Source organism: Trachypithecus francoisi, unplaced genomic scaffold, assembly GCF_009764315.1.
Source record: "Trachypithecus francoisi isolate TF-2019V2 unplaced genomic scaffold, Tfra_2.0 Lachesis_group21, whole genome shotgun sequence".
Taxonomy (NCBI): Eukaryota; Metazoa; Chordata; class Mammalia; order Primates; family Cercopithecidae; genus Trachypithecus; species Trachypithecus francoisi.
This window is the reverse complement of record NW_022681467.1, coordinates 52,238,405-52,262,452: the sequence shown is the minus strand read 5'-3', so window position 1 is coordinate 52,262,452 and position 24,048 is coordinate 52,238,405. Positions and strand designations below refer to the sequence as shown.

The 24,048-nt window shown below is 45.5% G+C and overlaps 2 protein-coding genes across 4 annotated transcripts in view; one reads left to right on the top strand and one right to left on the bottom strand.

Moving 5' to 3' along the window:
* RTF2 (replication termination factor 2) overlaps window positions 1-24,048 on the bottom strand; it is a 57,896-nt gene that overhangs the window by 12,330 nt on the left and 21,518 nt on the right. For all 3 annotated transcript variants that reach the window (XM_033186809.1, XM_033186808.1, XM_033186811.1), the window contains one exon: window positions 1,013-1,126. In XM_033186809.1, the coding sequence (XP_033042700.1) occupies window positions 1,013-1,126 (114 nt within the window). The remainder of the gene's footprint in view (window positions 1-1,012; window positions 1,127-24,048) is intronic.
* LOC117068965 (beta-1,3-galactosyl-O-glycosyl-glycoprotein beta-1,6-N-acetylglucosaminyltransferase 7-like) lies at window positions 12,339-19,124 on the top strand. Its single transcript, XM_033186814.1, is given in 6 exon segments — window positions 12,339-12,840; window positions 12,843-13,282; window positions 13,284-13,305; window positions 14,615-14,710; window positions 18,451-18,539; window positions 18,541-19,124. Coding segments are annotated over 6 exon segments (1,287 nt in total). The 3' UTR covers window positions 18,679-19,124.

Below are 24,048 nucleotides of genomic sequence, written 5' to 3'. Positions count from 1 at the left end.
AATTTTATGTCCTCAGCCTACTGGAGCTCATTTTCTAGTACTTCAAGCATTCTTTTGCCTTAGTTCTGATCACACACAGTTTTCTCCCTAGCTTATCCTGAACCTAACTTTTTTTTTTTTTTTTTAAAGAATAAGAAACTTGCCACTCACCAAAAGCCTGTATTCCATAGCTATCATCTGTCAACATGAACATGTACTGCTAGATGGGGAATCGCCAACGCACGGAAGAACTCCTGGCGGAGGCACTGTCTGGAGCCTGCTCGCTCTGCCACGTTACTCAGCAATGGTTTCCCTGTTTCTGGGTGCCAGGCTCCCTCCCGGACACTGAAGCACCACGCTCCATAAAAGACCCTCCCTCTCCCCGTGAGAGGGCTCAGGAAGGTGAAGGATTTGGCCCCCATTTTTGGGAAGGCTACTCATTGGCTCCTTGCTATTCAAAGTGCGACCCTGAGGAGTTGCATCCACATGCCCTGGGAGTGGGTGAGACACACAGGCGCCCAGGCCCGCCCAGGCCCACCCAGGCCTACTGGAGCCCAGACTGCCAGGGCACTCCCAAGCACATTCCAATCTGGGCAGCAGGGGAACCTTACATTTGCTGGAATGATGATGACTTTTCATTTTTCCTTTGTTTTACAAGCTATGAGACCCGAGTATAAATCAACAGCAACGGTAAGTGACAGCAGCAGCAACGGTGGTAGCTGCCTTTCCCCGAGGGCTTGCTGGGGCCGTGTCAGTGTCACTGCTTTACGGCCATGGTCTCTGGAGCCTGCTGACAGCTCCATGCCCTCACAGGCTATCGCTACCCCACCTCACTGATGACCACTTATGCCCACCACAGCCAGGCAGGGCCTGAGCCACAGCTGGAATCTGCTTCTACAGTCCAGGCCCTTCTAGGTTGTAAAAATTGCCTTGATCATGCAAACCCCTAAGTAGCTGCCAGCTCAGTTCAGTGGTTTGCAGTCGGCTCTGGAGTTCAGATGGGGGCTGGGCGGAACCTGAAGACTCCCATTACCTTTTCCAGCTTCGCTCTCAGCCTCCTCTCCTCCATCCTGGTCTTCAGCACATCCACATCCTCCTTGGTGCCATTGAGCACGATGACATCATCCTCCTGGAAGGCAGCCCCACACTGGAGAGTGCAAACAAGAGGGGGCAGATTCCATCACCACTCAGTGGGGAGGTCACGCTTCAGTCCCCCACTCTCAGCCCCAAGCAGTGGCCCCCAGGCTATTACTGGCTTTCTGGTCAAAGCCTTGGTTTGGAAAGTTCCTGCACACAGCAAAGGGTCAGCGCAGCAGGTTAAGAGTGCTATCACTTGCAAGGCTGGTGCCTGGCTGCTGTCTGGGAACTTGGATTTTGGGAGGGTTCCCGCCATTTTTTAACTGACAAGAGTAGCTTGGCTCATGTGCCTAGACCATTTCTATGAACAGTGTGGTCTATGCTGACACCTACCCTCCTTATGGGAGTGTGGAATTCTGGAACATGCTAGGCCAAGGGTATAAAGCCGGCTCTCAGCCAAAACACTGGGTACTGAGTCTCTCATTTGCTTCCCTGGGCAAAAACATCACACGTGTTGCAGTTTCGTTGCGGGTGGAAAGTATTCACTTCGTGCAACCCCTTGAGGGAGGGAGTGTGCGTAAGGAAGCCCCACGTGGATCCTTCCAGACTCTGCTACCTGCACCTTTCCCCTTAACACCCAGCTCCGTATCCACACCACACTGCTGCAGTGAATCTTAGGTGAGTACAACCATATGCTAAGTCTCAAGTCTTTCTAGAAAACCCCCAAGCATGACGGCAGCCTTGGGGGTCCTCAACACACTCCAGCAGAACCAGACTGCGAGCAGGGTCTAGGCCACCCTGACAGTATTGCGGTGGTAGAAACGCACACTGCACACACTCAAAGGCATGCCCACACTCACAGAACTGTCAGTGAGCGAGCCACCTCGGCAGAGGCTCCCTGTGACCATGCCGTCACTGCTGGGATCCCAGCACTCTTTGTGTTTGCTCCATGGCACTAATCATGACCTGGAGTCTCGTCTTCATCACTTTGTCTATGTGGTCTTCTTCCCTGCTGTGGCCCCAGCAGCTACCCAGTGCCTGGCACAGCAGAGGTACCCAGGGCTGGGGACAGGAAAAACGGGGGAAAAAACGAGAACCAGGAGTGGAGGTTCCCAGTTGTGCATTTTGAATTGAGATTTCTGCCACCATCTGTCTAGGCCAACTTGCTCAGGCCACACCACCTCTCTGGGCCTCAGTTTCCTCAGCTGCAAAAATGAGGGGGTCTAAGACTGGGCGTGGTGGCTTATGCCTGTAATCCCAGCACTCAGGGAGGCCGAGGTGGGTGGATCATCATTTGAGCTCAGGAGTTAGAGACCAGCCTGATCAATAGGGTGAAACCCTGTCTCTACTAAAAATACAAAAGCTGTGTGTGGTGGTGCTGGTTGTGGTGTGTATGCCTGTAGTGCCAGCTACTTGGGAGGCTGAAGTGAGAGAATTGCTTGAACCTGGGAGGCAGGGGTTGTGGTGAGCAGAGATTGTGCCACTGCACTCCAGCCTGGGCGACAGAGCGAGACTCTGTCTCAAAAAAAAAAAAAAGGGGTCTAACCCAAGTGCAGTGGTGATCCCACTCCCTAGTGGACATTTGGCGATGTCTGGAGACATTTTTAGCTGTCACATCTGGGGTGCAGGTGCTACTGGCATCTTGTGGGTAGAGGCCAGGGATGCAGTAAGCATCATACAGTGCACAGGATGGCCCCCAACAGAGAGTTACCCAGCCAAGATGCCTCTGTGCTGAGGCTGAGAAGCCCTGGACTAGGGTTATAAACACCTAAATGTAAAAGAGGAAAGAAGAAGAATTTATAGGAACATGTGTTTTATAACTAGGGTAGGAAATGTCATCTAAAACAGCAGTCCCCAACCTTTTTTGCACCAGGGGCCAATCTCATGGAAGACAATCTTTCCACAGATGGTGGGTAGTGGCAGGGAAGGTTTTGGGATGAAACTGTTCCACCTCAGATCATCAGGCATTCGATTCTCATAAGCAGCACGCAACCTAGATCCCTCAAGTGCGCAGTTCACAACAGGGTTTGTGCTCCTGTGAGAATCGAATGCTGCTGAGGGAGCCCTGGCACTAATGTTCCCTTGCCCGCAGCTCACCTCCTGCTGCGCGGCCCGGCTCCTAAGAGGCCACGGACCGTCGCTGGTATGGGGGCTGGGGAACTCTGATCTAAAGCTAGTACAGTCAATAAGTTTTACTATGTAAAAAAATTACAAACTTTTACATGACAATGTCACAATCCCTGCCAGATAAGGTCTGTTATTAACTAAAATATTTAGTTACTCAATAAGACACTGCCTTTGAAAAACATCAAGGTAGGCAATCAAATAATCAACAAAATTCTTTAAATAACTGGAACAGTAATTTTAACAGACCTACTGTGCCCAGAGTAATAACAGACATATTATGCCCGGAATCTCTTTTGTAGAAAACATTATCAGCACAAGAAAAGCCATAAAAGTACTTTTTTTCCTGAAGTTGCCAAGGATTTTCCAGCATCTCCCAAATGCACAGAAGATACCAACAACCATTTGCTGACCCTCCTCAGCCCGTGCCTTAGCTGGGTTATTTAATGCAGTTCTTGTCTCCAAAAGTGATTTTCAGGTTAAGATCAGCTTTTTTTCTAGGGTGGGTCTGGTAAATTTTCATGACTGAAGACACCTTTTTGACCCACAAATCCGAGGGTGGTGCCACAGAGAAGTTACACGAATGACTGAAGCAGGTGCCCAATCTAGCATTTAACTGGTACAGCCCTTGAAGAAAAGGAGCTTCTTTTTAGCCATCATTGTAGAGAGCTGGGCCTACAGGAGGAACAGCCTGCTCTGCTAGAGGAGGTCCCCTGGGCAGTCTCACGCTATGGGAGGTCTGAGTAGAGCTTTCCCATGGCTCTGGAAGATGGTCTCTTCCTTGCAATGAAAAAGAATCTATCTGCAGGAACAGAACCAGGTGGTAGTTAAGGCCCAGTGGGGCCTGGAGCCACAGCTATGGCATAAAGGGCCAAGGGGTGAGGAGGAGCCCAGCATCTGCTGCCTGTGAGTGCTGCCCCCACCTTTCTTTTTCTCTCCTCCCGGGTTTCTGCTGCTGCTTCTTTCTATCACTCCTTGCTGCCCCTCCTTCCGACAGTGTCGGGGTGAGCGGTCTCCTTCCTCTAGACCAGGCTGTTCAGAGGCCATGGACCTTATTCTGCATACAGGTGTGCTGTGTTGTGCCCAGACTTACTGTCCTTTTAAAGTTGAATCGGCCACTGACAGTAAGTCAGGAACCCCTCACATTAGAAATTGAGAAATCTTGCTCTTTCTCTCAAAAATTCAAAAGATCCATTAATCCCAAACCCACACCCTCAAGGGCCTCAGTGGCTTGGACCTTGGTAGGAACTGCCCCTGGAGACTGGGCAGAGTCCTCCCAACCGCTAGGGGCCCCATCACTTGTCCTGGGTAGGTGCTTGACCCGAGAAACCTGAGTGCAATGGTTCATCCCTGAAGGATGAGGGAAAACAAGGGCGGGGGCTGCCGCGAAATCACAGCTGGTCCACAGGGACCTGCTCCCCACCTCTTTGGTAGATAACATGTATTATACCAACAGAAAAAACACCCATATCTTCCTGCTAATGCATTTTTCTTGAGTATTGTTATTGTACAGTAGAAATTATATATCCATTTAAAATTTTATCTTCATTCTTTTTATCACTTGTAACTCAGATGTCCAAAGAATGGGGGAAATGTTAAAAAAATCATGAAATACATTCCCAAAAAGGAAGATTATATGGTTAGAGTTTGGGGCAACGTAGAAAACGCTTATCATAAGTTAAAGGAAAAAGCAAACTAGTAATTGTATATTTATATTCATATGCCCTCTCTGGATGCTTTTTGAAAGTATTTTTAAAAAGGCCAGTAGGGAAAATGCCAAGAGGGGAACAGTGGTCAAATTAGGAGCAATATGCTAATGCATCTAGATATTTAACAAATGGAATAGTGGCTTCCCAATCTTTGTCCTTACCAATAATATTAGCAATGAACAGCTGACTGCATGCATCTCTGACCTAGGAATTCCACTTCCGAGACGTGGTCATTCTCTATCACGGAACCCTGTGTTTGTTTCCTATGCAGTACCCCGTGGCTTAGGGTAAATGACTGTATGTCTGCATGTTTGTACTGACTTTTAAAACAGTGTGTTTCCTCCACTACACTGTTAGCCCCAAGCAGGAGGCATGTTGTCTTCATGTTCCATGGTGGGAGCCTAAGGTTCTGCCCACAGTGGATACAGTGAATAACTGCTGAATGAATGAATAAGAACAGAGCCTAAGGAAATATTTCAAAGTAGGACAAAAGGAGATGAGATTTTAAAGCCAAGCAGTTCTCCCAAAACCTTGCATGAAAATATACATCCCCACACATGAGCGTCCCCATCACAACATATGTTTTGAAGAAAAACTTACGCTAATCTGAATGGCAAGGGAAACAGCTCCTTTTTGGCTCGGATTAAGAAACATAAAAAAACCCCACTGCATTCACAATACCTGTTTCGTAAATTATCCCTATGTCCTTTTGTTTATTAGGGATTTCATTTTTTAAATGTTTTACTTTAGTCAATCTGTATAAGAGGTTTATACATCAAGTCGATTTACCCTTTGTCCTTTTATTACCACTAGAAATGGGTGGCACAGCTCCTCCAGTACATTATTTATTACCACTAGAAAGGGGTGGCACAGCTCCTCCAGTACATTATTTATTACCACTAGAAATGGGTGGCACAGCTCCTCCAGTACATTATTTATTACCACTAGAAATGGGTGGCACAGCTCCTCCAGTACATTTGCTTCTTGTGTTGGCATTTCCCACAGCGACGTGGAAGTGTAACGTTTAATGTGGGCAACACTCCCCAGCACTTCCTCAGTTGCTTCTTCCACTGCTGTTTGGCTTAGAACGGCTTCCTCCTTCCAGATACAGAATGTGAGACGAGGTGAAACCCAGCACCAACCCTCGACCCTCAGGAATGGGCCAGTATGAACAGATCTGCTGTCTAGTCCAGGTGCGCCCACAGGACAAATATTATTGTTATTATTATTATTATGAGATGGCACCTCACTCTGTTGCCCAGACTGCACTGCAGCAGCATGATCCTAGCTCACTGTAACCTCAAATTCCTGGGCTCAAGCAATCCTCCCACCTTAGCCTCCTAAGTAGCTAGGACTACAGGTGCGCACCACCTTATCTGGCTAATTTTAAAGAATTTTTTGTAGAGACAGGGTCTTGCTATGTTTCCAGGCTGGTCTCAAACTCCTGGCCTCAAGCAATCTTTCCACCTCAGCCTCTCAAAGTGCTGGAATTACAGACATGAGCCATTGCACCCAGCAAGGACATGTTTCGAAACAAGCATGCACAAGATGCAGGAAGAGATGGCACAGCAAGACCTCACAAGCTGGCAACGTGACTTTTCCACACATAAAAGGACCTGACCTTTTCTGATTCTTGCTAGATAAAATCAGAACCTTAACTCACAGACTCTGAACATCACACAAACAAAATGCATTGGAAGGCTACATGAGTGCCGCAACCCCTGAAGATGATGGGGACTACATTCTGTCTGCTCAATGTTTCTAATAGTCTGTGCTATGGCAACAGCAACATCTGTTCTGCAAAACAGCAGCATGTATCTCAGAGGCAGCCCATGAGCAGGACAGGAGAATCTGTATTCATCCGACCACACATCCCGCTTAGGCGTCAAGGCACACAGAAGATAAGAAATTTCTATGGTGTGTGATCTATGTCTCTTGGTGCCGATATTCTTAATAGAGCTGTCTGTGGCAAGCCTGCAGAGAGTACCAGCAAGCAGAGAACTTTTAAAACCAGAAAAGGAAAGGATGTTAAGAAGAAAAGTACCCAGAGGTGGAGAAAGAAGGGAAGAGGAAAGCCTAGTGAAGGCGTGTCAGACCCCACCTTCACCACGTGCTATGGCGCAGACTCACCCTTGGGGACGCTACAGAGCACAGAGAAGGCTCGGTCCCTGCCTTGTGAAATGTCTGGATCTTTCTGAATGCTATTTATGGGGAAATGGGATTTTTAAGTGACTTTTATTTATCCCCTTCATGAGAGAGGGTCTGATAACTAAATCATGCCTCCTGTATTTAAAATCATTTCAAGACTCTGACTCATGAATACCACGATTTCATCCTGCAGTTTTCTGAATGTGAGTGGCTGTGCGCCCTTCATCTGGGTCAGGTGTCTTCTGTTGTCTCATTTTGTTTTTCAGGAGGGATCCGGTCCCAAGGAAATACTCAGAGAAGCAAAAGCAGCAACGACTTTTCAATCTGCAGGTCAGAACTAACAGGAATTAAACTCTCTGGGGACAGATGGCAACAAAACCTGCCAGGCAACTCTACTCAAGTGACTGAAGCAGGCGCTGCTGCTGGGGAGGAACCGATGGGAGAGAAAGGCCAGGCTGGGCCCTGACGCCGCCAGGACTCCCACTCCAGGAACCAGGGGCTTCTCCCGGTAAGCGTCTCAGTAGCTGTGCAAGACCCACCAATGGCAAAGGTTAAGCAGATACGTGTGTGTGCGCGCGTGTGTGTGTGTGCGCGTGTGTGTGCGGCAGGGTCTCACTTCTTTGTCACCCAGGCTGGAGTGCAGGAGTGCAATCTCAGCTCACTGCAACCTCTGCCTCCTGGTTTCCAGTGATTCTCCTGCCTCAGGCTCCAGAGTAGCTGGGATTACAGGCACACGTCACCATGCCCAGCTGATTTTTGTATTTTTGGTAGAGGTGGGGTTTCACCATGTTGGGCCAGGCTGGTCTCAAACTCCTGACCTCAAGTGATCTGCCCACCTCAGCCTCCCAAAGTGCTAGGATTACAGGCGTGAGCCACCACACCTGGCCACAGGTACACTTTTTGAAGTAAATAATGTTTTTCATTGCTGTATGGTTTTAAAACATTAGAATATGAGTAATATTTGAAATGTAGGTGTTGCAGGTGTCTTTTTCTCTCAAAAATAGCCCCCACTTTTGTTTAAGCCAAAGAAAAGTAGAATATTTTCCCAGTATGGCATCAACTAGATTTTTAAATATAAAATGCTACCAGGCCGGGCGCGGTGGCTCAAGCCTGTAATCCCAGCACTTTGGGAGGCCGAGACGGGCGGATCACGAGGTCAGGAGATCGAGACCATCCTGGCTAACATGGTGAAACCCCGTCTCTACTAAAAAATACAAAAAACTAGCCGGGCGAGGTGGCGGGCGCCTGTAGTCCCAGCTACTCGGGAGGCTGAGGCAGGAGAATGGCGTAAACCCGGGAGGCGGAGTTTGCAGTGAGCTGAGATCCGGCCACTGCACTCCAGCCTGGGCGGCAGAGCGAGACTCCGTCTCAAAAAAAAAAAAAAAAAAAAAAAAAAAAAAAAAAAAATAAAATGCTACCATTTGTTAACTCCTCACATGAGAGGCAGATTCAAGACCATGTTCGAATCCTCAGCTCTCATTTTGTAAAATAAAATGTTTTATTTCTTGTGGTTGTTTTGAGTGGATATCCTAAAATAAAGTTTTTTTCTTTCCATCAAAATGGCTAAAATAATTTATACACGTTTTAGGAATAAGTATTTTGTGAAAGGCATCCATTTTACCAGACAGCTAGCTTTTGAATTCAAAATTCGTCCAACTCATATTATCATCTCAAATAACTCAGGAAAACACTGTGCTAACACTGAGGCTGCTTTGGACAGCATTCTGAGCTCCGAGAGAAAGAGACACCACATTTTTGTTGTGCGGCTACAGGGACTTTAGGACAAGGGAAGAGAGCACCTGCAGTTACAGTTTCGGGGCCGCATTACTCCAAGGGTGAGCGCCAGTGAGCACGGAGGAGCTCCTAGGGCCAGGCTCAGTGTGAAGCTCACATCCTTCACTCCTGCACCTCCTCCCAGTGTCCCTGTGAGGCAGACACTACCATACACCATGTCAGCAGTCAAGAAAATGGACACTCAGGGAGCTTCCGTTACTTGCCTGACAGATTCTTAAGCGCTAGGGCTGTGAGCCTAACACCGGGGCCCAGATTCAAAACCCATTTCCTGAAGCTAAATATGAGGTTCCTAATAAGGTAAATGCAATATTGAGCTTCCCTCAACCCCCACCCTTTTTTAAAAGTAAACTCTCAGAAACTTTCTTTGGGTGCTAAATCAACTGCTTATGCTGGTTAAATTAATGTTAATGCTTTAAAACGGTAATATTCTAGAATATGTGGCAAAATATTTTGAGTTCACCCTTAAAGGTTCCCATCCATTGTCTATTTACTCATAGGAATTTCCTTTACAATATATACATATAAAAAATTCAGCACGAGTATATATGGGATGCTGCCAACTCACCCTAAAAAGTCTCTACCACAAATGAAATCCCATCCTAACAAATTCTCAGAGCTATATTCTTCAACGAACTGTTCTGGAGGTAATGTGATATCAAACCCATATTGCTGACTTTTGCTATTGGCTGTGAAGGCTTGTTGGGAGTTGGGAGAGGAAGACTGTGGAAGAATTACAAGAAAAAAAGAACACAGGCACTGGCTCTAATTAGAAGAGCAATGTGTTTTGAAACAACTCCCGGGAAGTACTTTAACCTTGGCCTCAAGACAAAACCTTGGCCTTTAAGGTTGGAAGCTGTTTTGTTCCACTGTACACTATATACATATAAGGCACGCATTATTATGTTTTTGGTACCATTGTTATGTTTTTGTCTCAAAGGCCAAGGTTTTGTCTTGAGGCCAAACCTCCGCCTCAAGAGCGAAACTCCTCTAAACAAAACAAAACAAAACAACAAAACAACAACAACAACAACAAAAACCCAAAATAGGCCGGGTGCAGTGGTTCACGCCTATAATCCCAGCACTTTGGGAGGCCAAGGGTGGATCACTTGAGGTCAGGAGTTCGAGACGAGCCTGGCCAACATGGTGAAACCCCACCTCTACTAAAAATACAGAAATTAGCTAGCATGGTGGCACATGCCTATAATCCCAGCTACTCAGCAGGTTGAGGCAGGAGAATCACTTGAACTGGGGAGGCAGAGGTTGCAGTGAGCCGAGACCACACCACTGCACTCCAGCCTGGGCGACACAGACTCTGTCTCAAAAAACAAACAAACAAAAAACAAAATAAAAGGACAACAGACAAAAACCAAAAACAAAACCAAACCCTTCTTCCTATACTAAAGTCATAATACAGAGGAAGATATGACAAACTATGGCACATGGTTTATCTTTAATCAAAATTCTTACAGGAGAAGTAGTAAAAAGCTTTACTTTCAAGAACATTTTTCTTTCCTATTCAATTTCTATAATCAGGTTTAATTTACTTTAGAAATCTCATATAAAATGTATAAATTATGATGGTTTCATGTTTATAAAGATAAGTATTACATAATTTATAAGAATGTCTTTAAATTAGGCTATAAGGTTTCACGTTTGGGGCAGAAACCATTTACTGAACCAGTGGAGCACACGCAGCCTGACATACTTCGGCAGTGGTGCTTTTTATTTTGGAAGCTTGATGGGTAGAAATAAACTGTACAATGAAAATAAATACAACAGCTTTAAAAACCCACGGTCAATGTTAATAGTGTTTGTTGGCTCAGAGTTTAAGAACACAAGGATAACTAAAAATGCTGCCTGGTTGAGGCATTATCCAAACAGCATTTGTAAAAATGACGTGGAAAGGCAAGGAACCAATGTCCAACCTGAGCTCAAACATCAGTCACATGTATATGGGCTTTTGAAAAATAGGAAATAGGAATAACATGCAACATTTTGTGTTGTTGTTGTTTTGTTTTGTTTTTTTGAGATGGAGTCTTGCTGTGTCGCCCAGGGTGGAGTGCAGAGGCGCAATCTCGGCTCACTGCAAGCTCCGCCTCCCGGGTTTACGCCATTCTCCTGCCTCAGCCTCCGAGTAGCTGGGACTACAGGCACCCGCCACCGTGCCCGGCTAACTTTTGGTGTTTTTAGCGGAGATGGGGTTTCACCGTGTTAGCCAGGATGGTCTCCATCTCCTGACTTTATGATCCGCCCGCCTCGACCTCCCAAAGTGCTGGGATTACAGGCGTGAGCCACCACGCTGGTCAACGTGCAACTTTTAATGGAAACCAAGTCAAGATTCATAAACAAGAAAAACAAATACTTTCTAACAATATAAAGCTTGACATGTTACCTCATCAGTCTTCTTCCCTAAATTCCAAAGAATGATCCCTGCATGTAATAATTACTTAACTGAAACCTTTTGGTCACTTTTTGCTACTGCTACACCTATTCATGTACCTCTGTAGACTCAAGACAGACAACTACATGATTATCAAATAATGTTATTAAAGATATCTTTTTTTAAATCTATGACATCTTTCCTAAAAATAATTCAGAAGCTCTTTTCTTTCTTTTGGGAGATAGGGTCTCACTCTGTCACCCAGGCTGGAGTGTAATGGGATAATCAGGGCACCACCACATCTGGCTAATTTTCAAATTTTTTATAGAGATGGGGTCTCACTATGTTACCCAGGCTAGTCTTGAACTCCTGGGCTCAAGTGATCCTCTGCCTTGGCCTCGCAAAGTGCTGAGATCACAGGCACGAGCCTGTGCCTGGCCCAGAAACTCACTTCGACAGGTTTAAGTGTATAATCATAAAATTCCTCTTAATTTGTCACTTCTTTTGTTGGAAATATTTAGTCTTATATGCAGAATAATGGCATAAAATGAACTTTGAATAATGCAGAACAGGACAATGTCTATGTCTAAAATAAGTATTTGAGATTTTTCATCTCCCTAAATAAGGGCAATCACATGAAAATAGGCTCAACATCATTAGTCATTAGGGAAATGCAAAGTAAAACTACAGGAAACTAACATTACACACTCATTAAAAGCTAAAAATTAAAACATTTGACCACAGCATGTATGCATGAGGCTATATAATAAATGGAACTATCATACATTGCTGGTACAACCACTTTGGAAAAACAGTTTGGCAGTTTCTTAAAGAGTTAAACACACCCTGACAAACTCTAGTGACAGAAGGCATACTGGCAACTGCCAGAGATGTGGATGGAAAGAAAGGATGAAAAGGAGCGTAAGAACACTCTGAGGGTGAGGGAAATGGTTGTTATCTTCATTGCTGTGACGGTTTCATGCGTGTGTATATGTAGCTTAGTGTACTTCAATAAAGTTGGGGGGGGGAGAGTTACAACACCCTGAATTGTCTCTGTTGTTCTTTTAGGAAGCTTAAAGGAAAAATACTCAAATTATGGTAGTAAGAATGCACTTGGAGCTCAAGATATGAACCAGCTTCGAGTCACAAAGTCTGGACTTGTTGTGAGCGCAGTCATTTGCATCTTCATTTTTCTTTACTTAAGGAATCCAACTCCTGCGGAACTAGAGGAAGAACCTGTCCATTCAGAAGTAGTAGAATGTGGCTTTTACCCAGATGAACTGTGCTCCGCTTTATCTGAAGGGAAAGGGGCGGCCCCCCAAATTGCAAAATTTTGCAAAACCCCTCATAAATCTGAAATACATGCTCATTTACACACACCAGGAAACTGCTCCAGGATTTCTCGGGGGCTGCATTTCATAACCAGATCCCTGTCTACAGAAGAGGGTGATTTCTCTTTGGCATATATTATAACTATTCATAAGGAGCTGGCCATGTTTGTGCAGCTTCTCAGAGCTATTTATGTACCTCGAAATGTTTATTGTATTCATGTTGATGAAAAGGCCCCAAAGAAGTATAAGACTGCTGTGCAAACCTTGGTTAACTGTTTTGAAAACGTTTTTATTTCCTCCAAGAGAAGATGGCTTATGCTGGCTTTACAAGACTACAGGCAGATATTAATTGTATGAAAGATCTAGTGCATTCTACATTTCAATGGAACTATGTCATCAATCTTTGTGGACAGGATTTTCCCATCAAAACCAACAGAGAAATCATACACTACATCAGAAGTAAATGGAATGATAAAAATATCACTCCTGGAGTAATCCAACCACCACACATTAAATCCAAGACAAGTCAAAGTCATCTCGAATTCATTCCTGAAGAAAATGTCTATGCACCTCCAAATAACAGATTCAAAGACAAACCACCCCATAACTTCACCATTTATTTTGGAAGTGCTTACTATGTACTTACAAGGAAGTTCGTAGAGTTCATACTGACTGACATCCATGCAAAAGACATGCTTCAGTGGTCCAAAGATAGCCGCAGCCCAGAGCAACACTACTGGGGTGACCCTGAACCAACTAAAAGGTAAGAAAGACCCACCGATATGGATGTCTGTGCAGTCAGCAGCAACAGCAAAAGATTTACTTATTTATTTTGAGATGGAGTCTCACACTGTCACCCAGGCTGGAGTACAGTGGCACAACCTTGGCTCACTGCAAGCTCCGCCTCCCGGGTTCACGCCATTCTCCTGCCTCAGCCTCCCAAGTAGCTGCGATTACAGGCGCCCGCCACCACGCCTAGCTAATTCTTGTATTTTTGATAGAGACGGTGTTTCTCTATGTTGGTCAGGCTGGTCTCGAACTCCCGATCTCAGGTGATCCACCTGCCTCAGCCTCCCAAAATGCTGGGATTACAGGTGTGAGCGACCTCACCTGGCCATAAGATTTATTCTTAACTGAAGATTTTTTCAATTCAGCTATGTTTTTTTTTGGCTTTGTAAATGTTCCACATTCTGCCAGACCTTCCACTTAGTGAGACAGGAAGTTCTCTTGATTTTAGGGGTCTGAAGTTAGCTGAAAGATAACTTCTTATCTTTTGTTCCCTCTCTAGAAAGAAGTACTGGCATTTTGCATTTCCTGAGACTTTGGAAAATTCTGAGCATAAATCTTTAGAAAGTTCTTCATTTATTTGATAAATACTACTGGATAACTCCTGGTGCCAGGCATTGTGCTAAGGGCTCTGTAAGATGGAAAATATTAAAGCTAGTAATGATTTTGTGGCAAATTTGATACTTCCGATGGGTTCTCTGAGAGGTAGAGGGAAATCAGATACCATCCTTTAAGTGGACTTCAGTATTTTCTTTGTAAAAGGTGGACTGGCTCCTATAGGGAGTGTGGCTTCAAGCCTGAACAACTAAGCTAATCAGCCTAGATAGTGGTGCACGATGAATCCAGTAGACATTGGTTAGGATTTTTTAATATAATCTCATATCCATTGCAAGTTCTATTTTCAAATAATCTCCAAAGGCTGTTACAGAAAAAACACAATCCAAAGAACCCCAAGAGCATCACAAAGAGCACTCTGCATACAAGGGAGTAGTAACAAGGGATGGAGAAAGGGCTGAAAAATGAAATCCAAGTACAAAGATGGCGATCCCCAACCTCGGTCCACCCGGATGCTACCGCCAGTGTAATACACGCTCCCACCCCCAAAAGCACTAGCCTTTGATTAAATGTCACAAGTGAAACATTTCAAGGAAGGTTGGACTTTCCCCTCTACTTTTCTCATTGACTATCTCATCTAGAGGAAATGGAAATGAAAGCACAGAAGAACTTGTACTAAAGGAACTGGGAAGCAGATTCCACACTGTATGCTGGTTTTGTTTTCCTCTTAGATGCTCCAGGTGCTACACCAGATGCTAGCTGGGAAGGAAATGTTCGAGCCATTAAATGGAAAAGTGAGGAAGGAAATGTTCACGATGGATGTAAAGGTAAAAAGAAAAACAAAACAAAAAAGGCTTGAAATTGTACAACAACTATAAAACTGCTGCCTCAATTCTAGTGGGAAAGACCGAGGACCATGTTTAAAGTAATCTGGAATTAGTGATGATCCCATCAGCATAGGTTGAGTCAATTTTTTAAAAAAATTTTATATAAGATTCATACAGGCCGGGCGCGGTGGCTCAAGCCTGTAATCCCAGCACTTTGGGAGGCCGAGACGGGCGGATCACGAGGTCAGGAGATCGAGACCATCCTGGCTAACACGGTGAAACCCCGTCTCTACTAAAAATACAAAAAAAAAAAACTAGCCAGGAGAGGTGGCGGGCGCCTGTAGTCCCAGCTACTCGGGAGGCTGAGGCAGGAGAATGGCGTAAACCTGGGAGGCGGAGCTTGCAGTGAGCTGAGATCCGGCCACCGCACTCCAGTCTGGGCGACAAAGCGAGACTCCGTCTCAAAAAAAAAAAAAAAAAAAAAGATTCATACAGAAAAGTACACAAATCACAAAAAATATAGGTTGATAAAATTTCCTAGAGTGAATATACCCTCTGCGGCAGTAGCTAGGCCCTGCGTGTGTCTCCACACAGCTTCCTACCCGGCGGCAGGAACTACTGCACAGAGATACAGTCACGGATTTTAACAGTGCTTTTGGGTAGGGACCTTGGGTTTGAATATAGTAGACTAGATTTTAAAAATAAACTAGGTTTACCCAGTTTTTCAGCTGTTTAAAAGACTGGCCTAAAATAGACAGATTGGAGACAAACAAAAAATGTAAATCAAATACCAGACTAGTTCAAAGACAAGTCAGTCCCACTGCCAACATGCACAGCCACCCTCCTGACGCAGAGGTGCCAGGTTAGAGGGCTGGAACCATTTTCTAGTGAAGTGGTGTTTTCAAAAGTAGGTATGATTCAATTAGGGACGCATTCACACGGTAGAAAAGCGACAGGTAAACAACAGGTTAACAGGAGCTCTGCCCTTTCTTTAGAAAGCAGGGACTCCCTGTCATTACACACGGGGTTTGTCAGGACTAGTCAGTAATTGCTCAGAAAAAGCAGGGGGCGCGGATTCTTCCTGAACACAGGAGCCTCTCACATGTGCACATGGCGTAAGAAGTCATGACGGGTTGACACTATCAATAATACCTTAATGATTCAGAATTCTGAATGAAATCGGAATGTTTCAACAATGTTTGAAAAAACCCTAGTTAGTATAAATCCTAACGAAGTCCTCATTCCCTAAAAGTAAACACTTCAGAAAGTTCTTACTAGCTTACTAGTTCATACTAGCTTCGGTACGAAAACGGTTCTCACAGTCAGGCAGTAGCGTGGCCATCCGTGGCCAGCATTCAGAGTCAGCACCCAAAGTAGGCCAAGCCCTGGTGTGTAGAGAGGCGGTAAACCTTCCAGGGCTCCGGCTTTGGGCCTGCCCTCAATCCTCACAACAATTCTCAGGTAGAAACAATTATTCACCCTTCCTATGGATATGGAACCCAAGGCTCAGGTAAATGAAGTCAATCCCACAGGCAGAGGGAGGAGGGGCAGGCCTGGGGCTCAGACTGGGAGCAACCAACTGCCGCCACTTCAATGGGTGAGCTCCCAGCCCGACTGCGTGCAGAGGGACAGCTATCCCACTAGAACCAGCAACAAAGAGTTTATTTTTAATCACCCAAATAGCATTAACACAGCTCTGAAAATGGTCCATTTATTTGTATTCCCTTCCAGTTCAACTTCATCTGTGTCTAAATGGCACAGCTGTATCGTTAAAATCAAGGTGTAGCTGAGCTGCTTTTCACTTATGTCCTAAGTTTCTCTCTCCCACTGATAGTCTTCACATTTGTAATCTTTTTTTTTTTTTTTTGAGACAGGGTCTTGCTCTGTCACCCAGGCTGGAGTGCAGGTGGTATGATCACAGCTCACTGCAGCCTCCACTTGCTGCGCTCAAGTGATCTTCCCACCTCAGTCTCTCAAGTAGCTGGGACTACAGGTGTCAACCACCAAGCCCAGCTAATTTTTTATTTTTATAGAGATGGGGTCTCACTATGCTGCCCAGGCTGGCCCTGAACTCCTGGGCTCAAGTGATCCTGCCGCCTTGGCCTCCCAAAGTGCTGAGATTACACACATGAACCACTGCATCTGGCCCATATTTATAATTTTAAAGCAGTTAACTGTAACTCTACTGAGGTTCTACCACATTGTAGCAAATATGTCTATCAGGTAAACTTTTTAAAATCATGGTAACAGCTGCCACTTATATAGTCTTACAAACAACACTGGACATTTTGTGCATACATCCCCCTGCCCCTTTTAAAAACGGTATTTCCTTAAGATAGGTTTTGTTTTGTTTGAGATGATGGAGTCTCGCTCTGTCGCCAGGCTGGAGGGCAGTGGTGCGATCTTGGCTCACTGCAACATTTGACTCCCTGGTTCAAGCGATTCTCCTGCCTCAGCCTCCCAAGTAGCTGTGGTAACAGGCACGCACCGCCACGCCCAGCTAATTTTTGTATTTTTAGTAGAGACAGGGTTTCACCATGTTGGCCAGGCTGGTCTCGATCTCCTGCCCTCATGATCCACCCACCTTGGCCTCCCAAAGTGCTGGGATTACAGGCGTGAGCCACCGTGCCCAGCCAAGATAGGTTTTTTAAAAGTAGGATTACTGGGCTGGTGTGGGGAAAGAGAGCAGGAAGGAGCTGGGCAGAGAAAGAGCAAGGTTTCTGAAATAAACAGACCTTCCCTCTCACACACGCTGAGGCCTCACTTCTCTAATCTGTTTCCTCACCTGCAAAATGGGAATGATGATGGAATCCACTTCAGAGTGTTACTGTGAGAATTAAAAGGGAGAGCAGAAAGAGCCAGACACGGTTGTCAAAAGCACATAAAAAGTGTCACTGAGTCTCCAAGGAATCCAGTTACCACTGGATTCCAACTCTAATTCCCACTTAAAAATTTTTTTTTTTTAAATTAGAGACGAGGTCTCACTCTATTGCCCAGGCTGGTATCAGACTTCTGGGCTCAAGTCGTTCTCCCACCTTGGCCTCCAAAGTGCTGGGATTACAGGAGTGAGCCACCAAGCCTGGCCTGTAATTCCCACTTCAATGTTTGTATCAAGTGTTCACTCTGAAAAACAAATAAAAAGCAGTGCCAGACGCAGTGGCTTACACCTATAATCCCAGCACTTTGGGAGGCCGAGGCAGGCGGGTCACTTGAGCCCCGGAGTTTGAGACCAGCCTGACCAACATGGTGAAACCCTGTTTCTATAAAAAATACAAAAATTTGCTGGGCATCGTGGTGCATGCCTGGGGTCCCCCCAAAATATAGAAGCAATGACTTATTTAAAATCCATACCATTCTTATGAACTACTTACAACCAATGAAAAGACTTAGAAGTTCATGGAACTCAGAATCTATCGGAATTGAGATTTTACCAGGTACATGAGTGCTAGCTCATCTCCCTTGTGCCCATGGTGAGCTAAAATTCCATGGTATTCACCCAAAGCAGTAACTAACAAAGATGTCAGAAATCACTAAAAGAATGAAAGCATCCCTTTCCACCGTAAGTTCAAAATTCAACATAAAAGCCCCTATCAAGGCACTCATGGAAATGCTGTTTGATGTGAACTCTGGTGAAGCCGAGGCTCACCAGTGACACTGGACAGAGTATGCGCCACTTTCTGCGTGTGAATAAAACGGGTGAGGAAACAAAGGCAGCTAGGTTTTTGTGTTTCTTTCTGCAGGCCGCTACGTCCAAGACATCTGTGTATACGGACCAGGAGACCTGCCATGGCTCATTCAGTCGTCTTCTCTGTTTGCCAACAAATTCGAACCCTTCAACAGACCCGCTTGTAGTTACCTGCTTAGAGCGGCGGCACAGACTTCAAGTGCTGAGGCAGGCAGAAGTTCCCATAGAGCCACACTGGCATTTTCAACAGCAGAGTCATTTCAATATGAGACTGAACCGCTAGGGGAGTGTTTGCTTTCTTACTGAGTGGCATCATTCTGTTTCCTCGACTTGAAACAAGAGAACATCGAACCAAAGAAAGTAAAGTGGGAAGGTGATTCCTTGATTCAAATTATTCCTAAAGTGAATTCAGAAACATGCTATTGACAATACTTTACTATTGATTACAGGCCACTTTATAAAAGCTATAAGCTTTGGGAAAGAAATCACAAGACCAAAAAAACTCAAGCTACCACTGGTGACATATAGCAATGCACTTAGAAGACCAACTGCTTCAGTAAAAAGCTGCTGAAAACCCAAATTCTCCACACACCTGGATCCAGGCTCAAGCTGAAATAAGAACGACATAGCCCATTTTGAAGACTCAGATATTACTGTGTATGAGATACTAAGAAAGAACAAACTCCCAGTGAAAATGAAAATATGCTTATCTGAAACAGTCCTCACTGGCTGCGAGCCATGTAACTCTGTTCTGGCGGTCCTAGAAAAATACTGACGAGCGTATTTCTTTGGGTAAAACGGAACTCATCTGGAGTAGAAAACACACCTTGTTAAAAAGGGTGCCCCAAGTGTCTGCGGTCTTGACGTGTCATCTCCTAGCACCTTCTGTGATGGTGGACATTCCACAGCTGAGCTGTCCAGCGTTCACCACGGCCACAGGGGCTCCTGAGCATTGCAGACATGGCTACAGCGACCACAAAAGTGAATCTTTCTTTTTTTTTTGAGACGGAGTCTCGCTCTGTCGCCCAGGCTGGAGTGCAGTGGCCGGATCTCTGCTCACTGCAAGCTCCGCCTCTGGGGTTCACACCATTCTCCTGCCTCAGCCTCCCGAGTAGCTGGAACTACAGGTGTCCGCCTCCACGCCCGGCTAATTTTTTTTGTATTTTTAGTAGAGACGGGGTTTCACCATGTTAGCTAAGATGGTCTCAATCTCCTGACCTGTTGATCCACCCACCTCGGCCTCCCACAGTGCTGGGATTACAGGCGTGAGCCACCGCGCCCGGCCCATGAATCTTTACTTTTATTTAATTTTTAAAAATTAAGTTACATTTATTTATTTATTTTTAAGACAGAGTTTTGCTCTTGTTGCCAGGCTGGAGTGCAATGGCACAATCTCAGCTCACTGCAACCTCCGCCTCCCGGATTCAAGCGATTCTCCTGCCTCAGCCTCCTGAATAGCTGGAATTACAGGCATGTGCCACCACGCCCGGCTAATGTTTTGTATTTTTAGTAGAGATGGGGTTTCTCCATGTTGGTCAGGCTGATTTCGAACTCTCGACCTCAGGGGATCTGCCCGCCTTGGCCTCCAAAAGTGCTGGGTTTACAGGTGTGAGCCACTGCGCCTGGCCTTAAAGTTCCCTATAAATGGGCATGTGTGGCTAATGGTACCATGTTGAACAGCACAGATCTGAGACATGAATGGCCGCGATTATCTCTATTCACAGATCTGGGTCTCCTCCCTTAGAAAGTCCACAACTTTGATGCTGCTGCTGCTGTTGTGGAGAACTTTATATATATCCTCTTTCTCTAAAATAGTTCATACGGCATCATATGAAACAAGAGTGTGACTATTAAATAGCACAACATACAAGAGATTTAAAAAAGGGAACACAGGAATCAGAGGAGAGGAAATTTAAGAAAGATAATTCCAGCGCAAAGTGGAAGCACCTCAGTAAATGGAAGCTTCCCATGCATAGAAATGAAGTCTAGTCACTGTGTGAAGTAGCCCTGGGAAAACATCATAGCTGGACAGAAGGAAAAGGGATTTGGAAGGCAGCTCCCACACATCAAACATCAAGGAACCACAGAAAATTAACACCTTTGTTTAAACAAACCGTTCTTCCCCTTGGATATCTAATCCAAGGAAAGCACATATGGAAACTATTAAGACTTTCAAAAAGAACACAAGAGCCCCATGACAGCACACCACCGCCTTCCTACACATTTTTACAGGCAAACAGCGCCTCCAAAGGTGATAGCTGGCTACATGCTGACCGGCTGTTCATTCAGAAAGCCAGATTAGCCACGATTATGTCCCTGGTAATTTATAACTCAACAGCAACTGAATGTAAACCCCATTGAAGGAACAATAAAAAAGCTTACATCCTTCAAGTTAAATACTTAAAATACCAGCCTGCTTTCACTTCATTCCAATGTCAACCCATGGCACACCCAGTCAGTCACATACTGTGAAGGGGCCCCGTAAGAGCACCCACCCAGCAGCACTGTTGGGAGGACATGGGTACTCCCGGGTGGGGAAGCGCTCAGAGGAATGTCTGATACTTTTAATGGATGAGAAAATTGAGGCACAGGGGGATGACGGGATGTTCCTGGGACCACACAGCTGGGAAGGTGGGACTGGTATTTGGACCAGGCAGCTACACTCTGCAGTGTGACTGCTGAGTCCCAGGAAGCTACACCACCTCACCTTACACAAAGCAGCACGAATTGAAACAAGTACCTGCCCCAACAGGCTTAAACGCTATGATGAAGACATGTCCTGAACAAATCATTTCGGTACGGCCGGGCGCGGTGGCTCACGCCTGTAATCCCAGCACTTTAGGAGGCCAAGGCGGGCAGATCACAAGGTCAGGAGTTTGAGACCAGCCTGGCCAATATGGTGAAACCATCTCTACTAAACATACAAAAAAAAAAAAAATTAGCTGGGCCTGGTGGCGGGCGCCTGTAGTCCCAGCTACTCGGGCAGCTGAGGCAGGAGCATCGCTTGAACCCGGGAGGCGGAGGTTATGGTGAGCCGAGACTATGCCACTGCACCCCAGCCTGTGCAACAGAGCAAGACTCTGTCTCAAAAAAAAAAAAAAAAAAATCATTTCAGTAACAGTGGGATACAGCAGAATAACAAAAGTACACTAAATGCATGGTGGAATGCAGCAGCCTGAGACTGGGCTTCAGTGGAGAGTGGGGACAGCAATGGAAAACAAGGCCAAGAGTCAGAGAGGTGGGGAGGCCAAGAGTCAGGGAGGCTGAGAGTCAGGGAGGCTGAGAGGCAGGGAGGCTGAGAGTCAGGGAGGCCGAGAGGCAGGGAGGCTGACAGACAGGCAGCTGCGACAGGCCAGGGAGGCCAAGGGAAAGCAGCAGCCTCCGTGAGCATGAAAACAAGAAGCCTAGGCTCACTCTCTCCTGATCAGACCCTCCGTGTGCTCACAGGTAGAGTAAAAGAACAAAATTAACATGTCAAAGTTGAAGGCTGCCTATTCTGTGTCTTATGTGATTCCTTGAGGCTAAATATTCACAGAGACTATAAAGATGGCAGAAGGCTAAGATAGTCTGAATAAGGCCAAAGCCTGAAAACCAGAATCAGCTGCACTGACCACTTCTGATGACACTCCTTTTCCCTAACTTAACTTTTTCTCCTTCTGCTCCACCTCCTCCATGAAAAGCAGGTAGACAGTGTGAGCATGTATTTTTGGACTTCTGACTTTAAAACATTTACACATCCCATTTGCCTGTCTACAAAGCCTAAACAAATGAAGCCACAGAGGTAGCAAGTCCAATGCTACTGATCACAACTTCAATACTCTACATTGGCAGTGTTTTTTTGTTTTTTTGTTTTTTTGTTTTTGAGACGGAGTCTTGTTCTGTTGCCCAGGCTGGAGTGCAGTGGTGCGATCTAGGCTCACTGCAACCTCCACCTCCTGGGTTCAAGTGATTCTCCTGCCTTAGCCTCCCAAGCAGCTGGGACTACAGGTGCACACCACCATGCCCAGCTAATTTTTCTATTTTTTTTTTTTTTTCTGAGATGGAGTTTCGCTCTTGTTGCCCAGGCTGGAGTACAATGGCGCAATCTTGGCTCACCACAACCTCCGCCTCCCGGGTTCAAGCAATTCTCCTGCCTTGGCCTCCTAAGTAGCTAGCATTATAGGCACGCGCCACCACGCCCGGCTAATTTTGTATTTTTAGTAGAAACGGGGTTTCTCCATGTTGGTCAGGCTGGTCTCAAATTCCCGACCTCAGGTGATCCACCCGCCTCAGCCTCCCAAAGTGCTGGGATTACAGGCGTGAGCCACCGTGCCCTGCTAATTTTTGTATTTTTAGTAGAGACGGGGTTTCACCATGTTAGCCAGGATGGTCTCGATTTCCTGACCTTGTGATCCGCCTGCCTCAGCCTCCCAAAGTGCTAGGATTACAAGTGTGAGCCACTGTGCCCAGTCCTACATTGGCACTTTTCAAATTTTACTGTGCATACAAATTATCCAAGGATCTTGTTAGAATGCAGATTCTATTTCAACTGGTCTGGGGTAGGGCCTGAGAGTCAGTCTTTCTTTTTTCTTTTCTTCTCTCTCTGTGTTAACTTTTTATTTTATTTTATTTTTTTTGAGACAGGGTCTCACTCTGTGTCACCCAGGCTGGAATGCAGTGGCACCATCACAGCTCACTGCAGCCTTGAACTCCTGGGTTTAAGCCACCCACTTGTCCTAGCCTCTCAAGGACTATAGGTGTGTGCCACCACGGCTACTTTAAAATTTGCTGTAGAAACAGGGTCTCCCTATGTTGCCCAGGCTGTTCTTGAACTCCTGGCCTCAAGTGATCCTCCCGCCTCAGCTTCCAAAAAGCTGGGATTACAGGTGTCAGCCACTGTGCCTGGCCTAGAGTGGGCATTTCTTAAAAAATAAACAAAAAAAATCTCTCAGGTGATGACAATATTGCAGGTCTGTGGGTCACGCTTTGAGTAACACGCTCATCATTTATTTGGCAGTCTGTAATTACTCCAGTGTATTTCTTCGTATTACAAGAAGTGCACAGCATAGTAGGGAATACAATTAATTGTTTTGGCTAGCGATTTGTTTATAGTAAACATAAAAACACCTAGCAACATCATCTCTTTGGACCCCGTTTACTGAAATCAATGTGCGTACCATGTGTTTTAGAACATGGCACCAAAGCCATTTCCAACCCTCAAGTCTCTTCCAGTGAACTGAAAAGCCAACTGTTGGTGAAACTGCAGACCGAAAAGTGGAGAAAATGCATACCCAAAATACCACTGGGGTTCCTGACATTCTTACAACACTGGCTTCTCTGAATTTTAGACATTATCTAAAAAGTGAAAATACTTGTTTTAGACTTTAACACTGACTCCCTTCATTCATGTTTGGTGATGCACTACAGTTCCTGAAACTGTACCATCACTTTTCGTTTTGGCAGAGTTTGGCAGGAATGGTTAGTGCTTGCCTCTTCTTACTGGGCATTCAGCTAGACTACATTTCCCAAGCTACCTTGCAGGTGTGGCCATGTGACTGAGTTCTGGTGAGTAGAAGCCAAGCGCATCCCTTCCAGGCCTGGTCCATAACAACCTCCTAAAAGAGATGTTCTCTTCTCTTTCTGACCAAAACAAGAGGTCAGAGCTACAAGACAG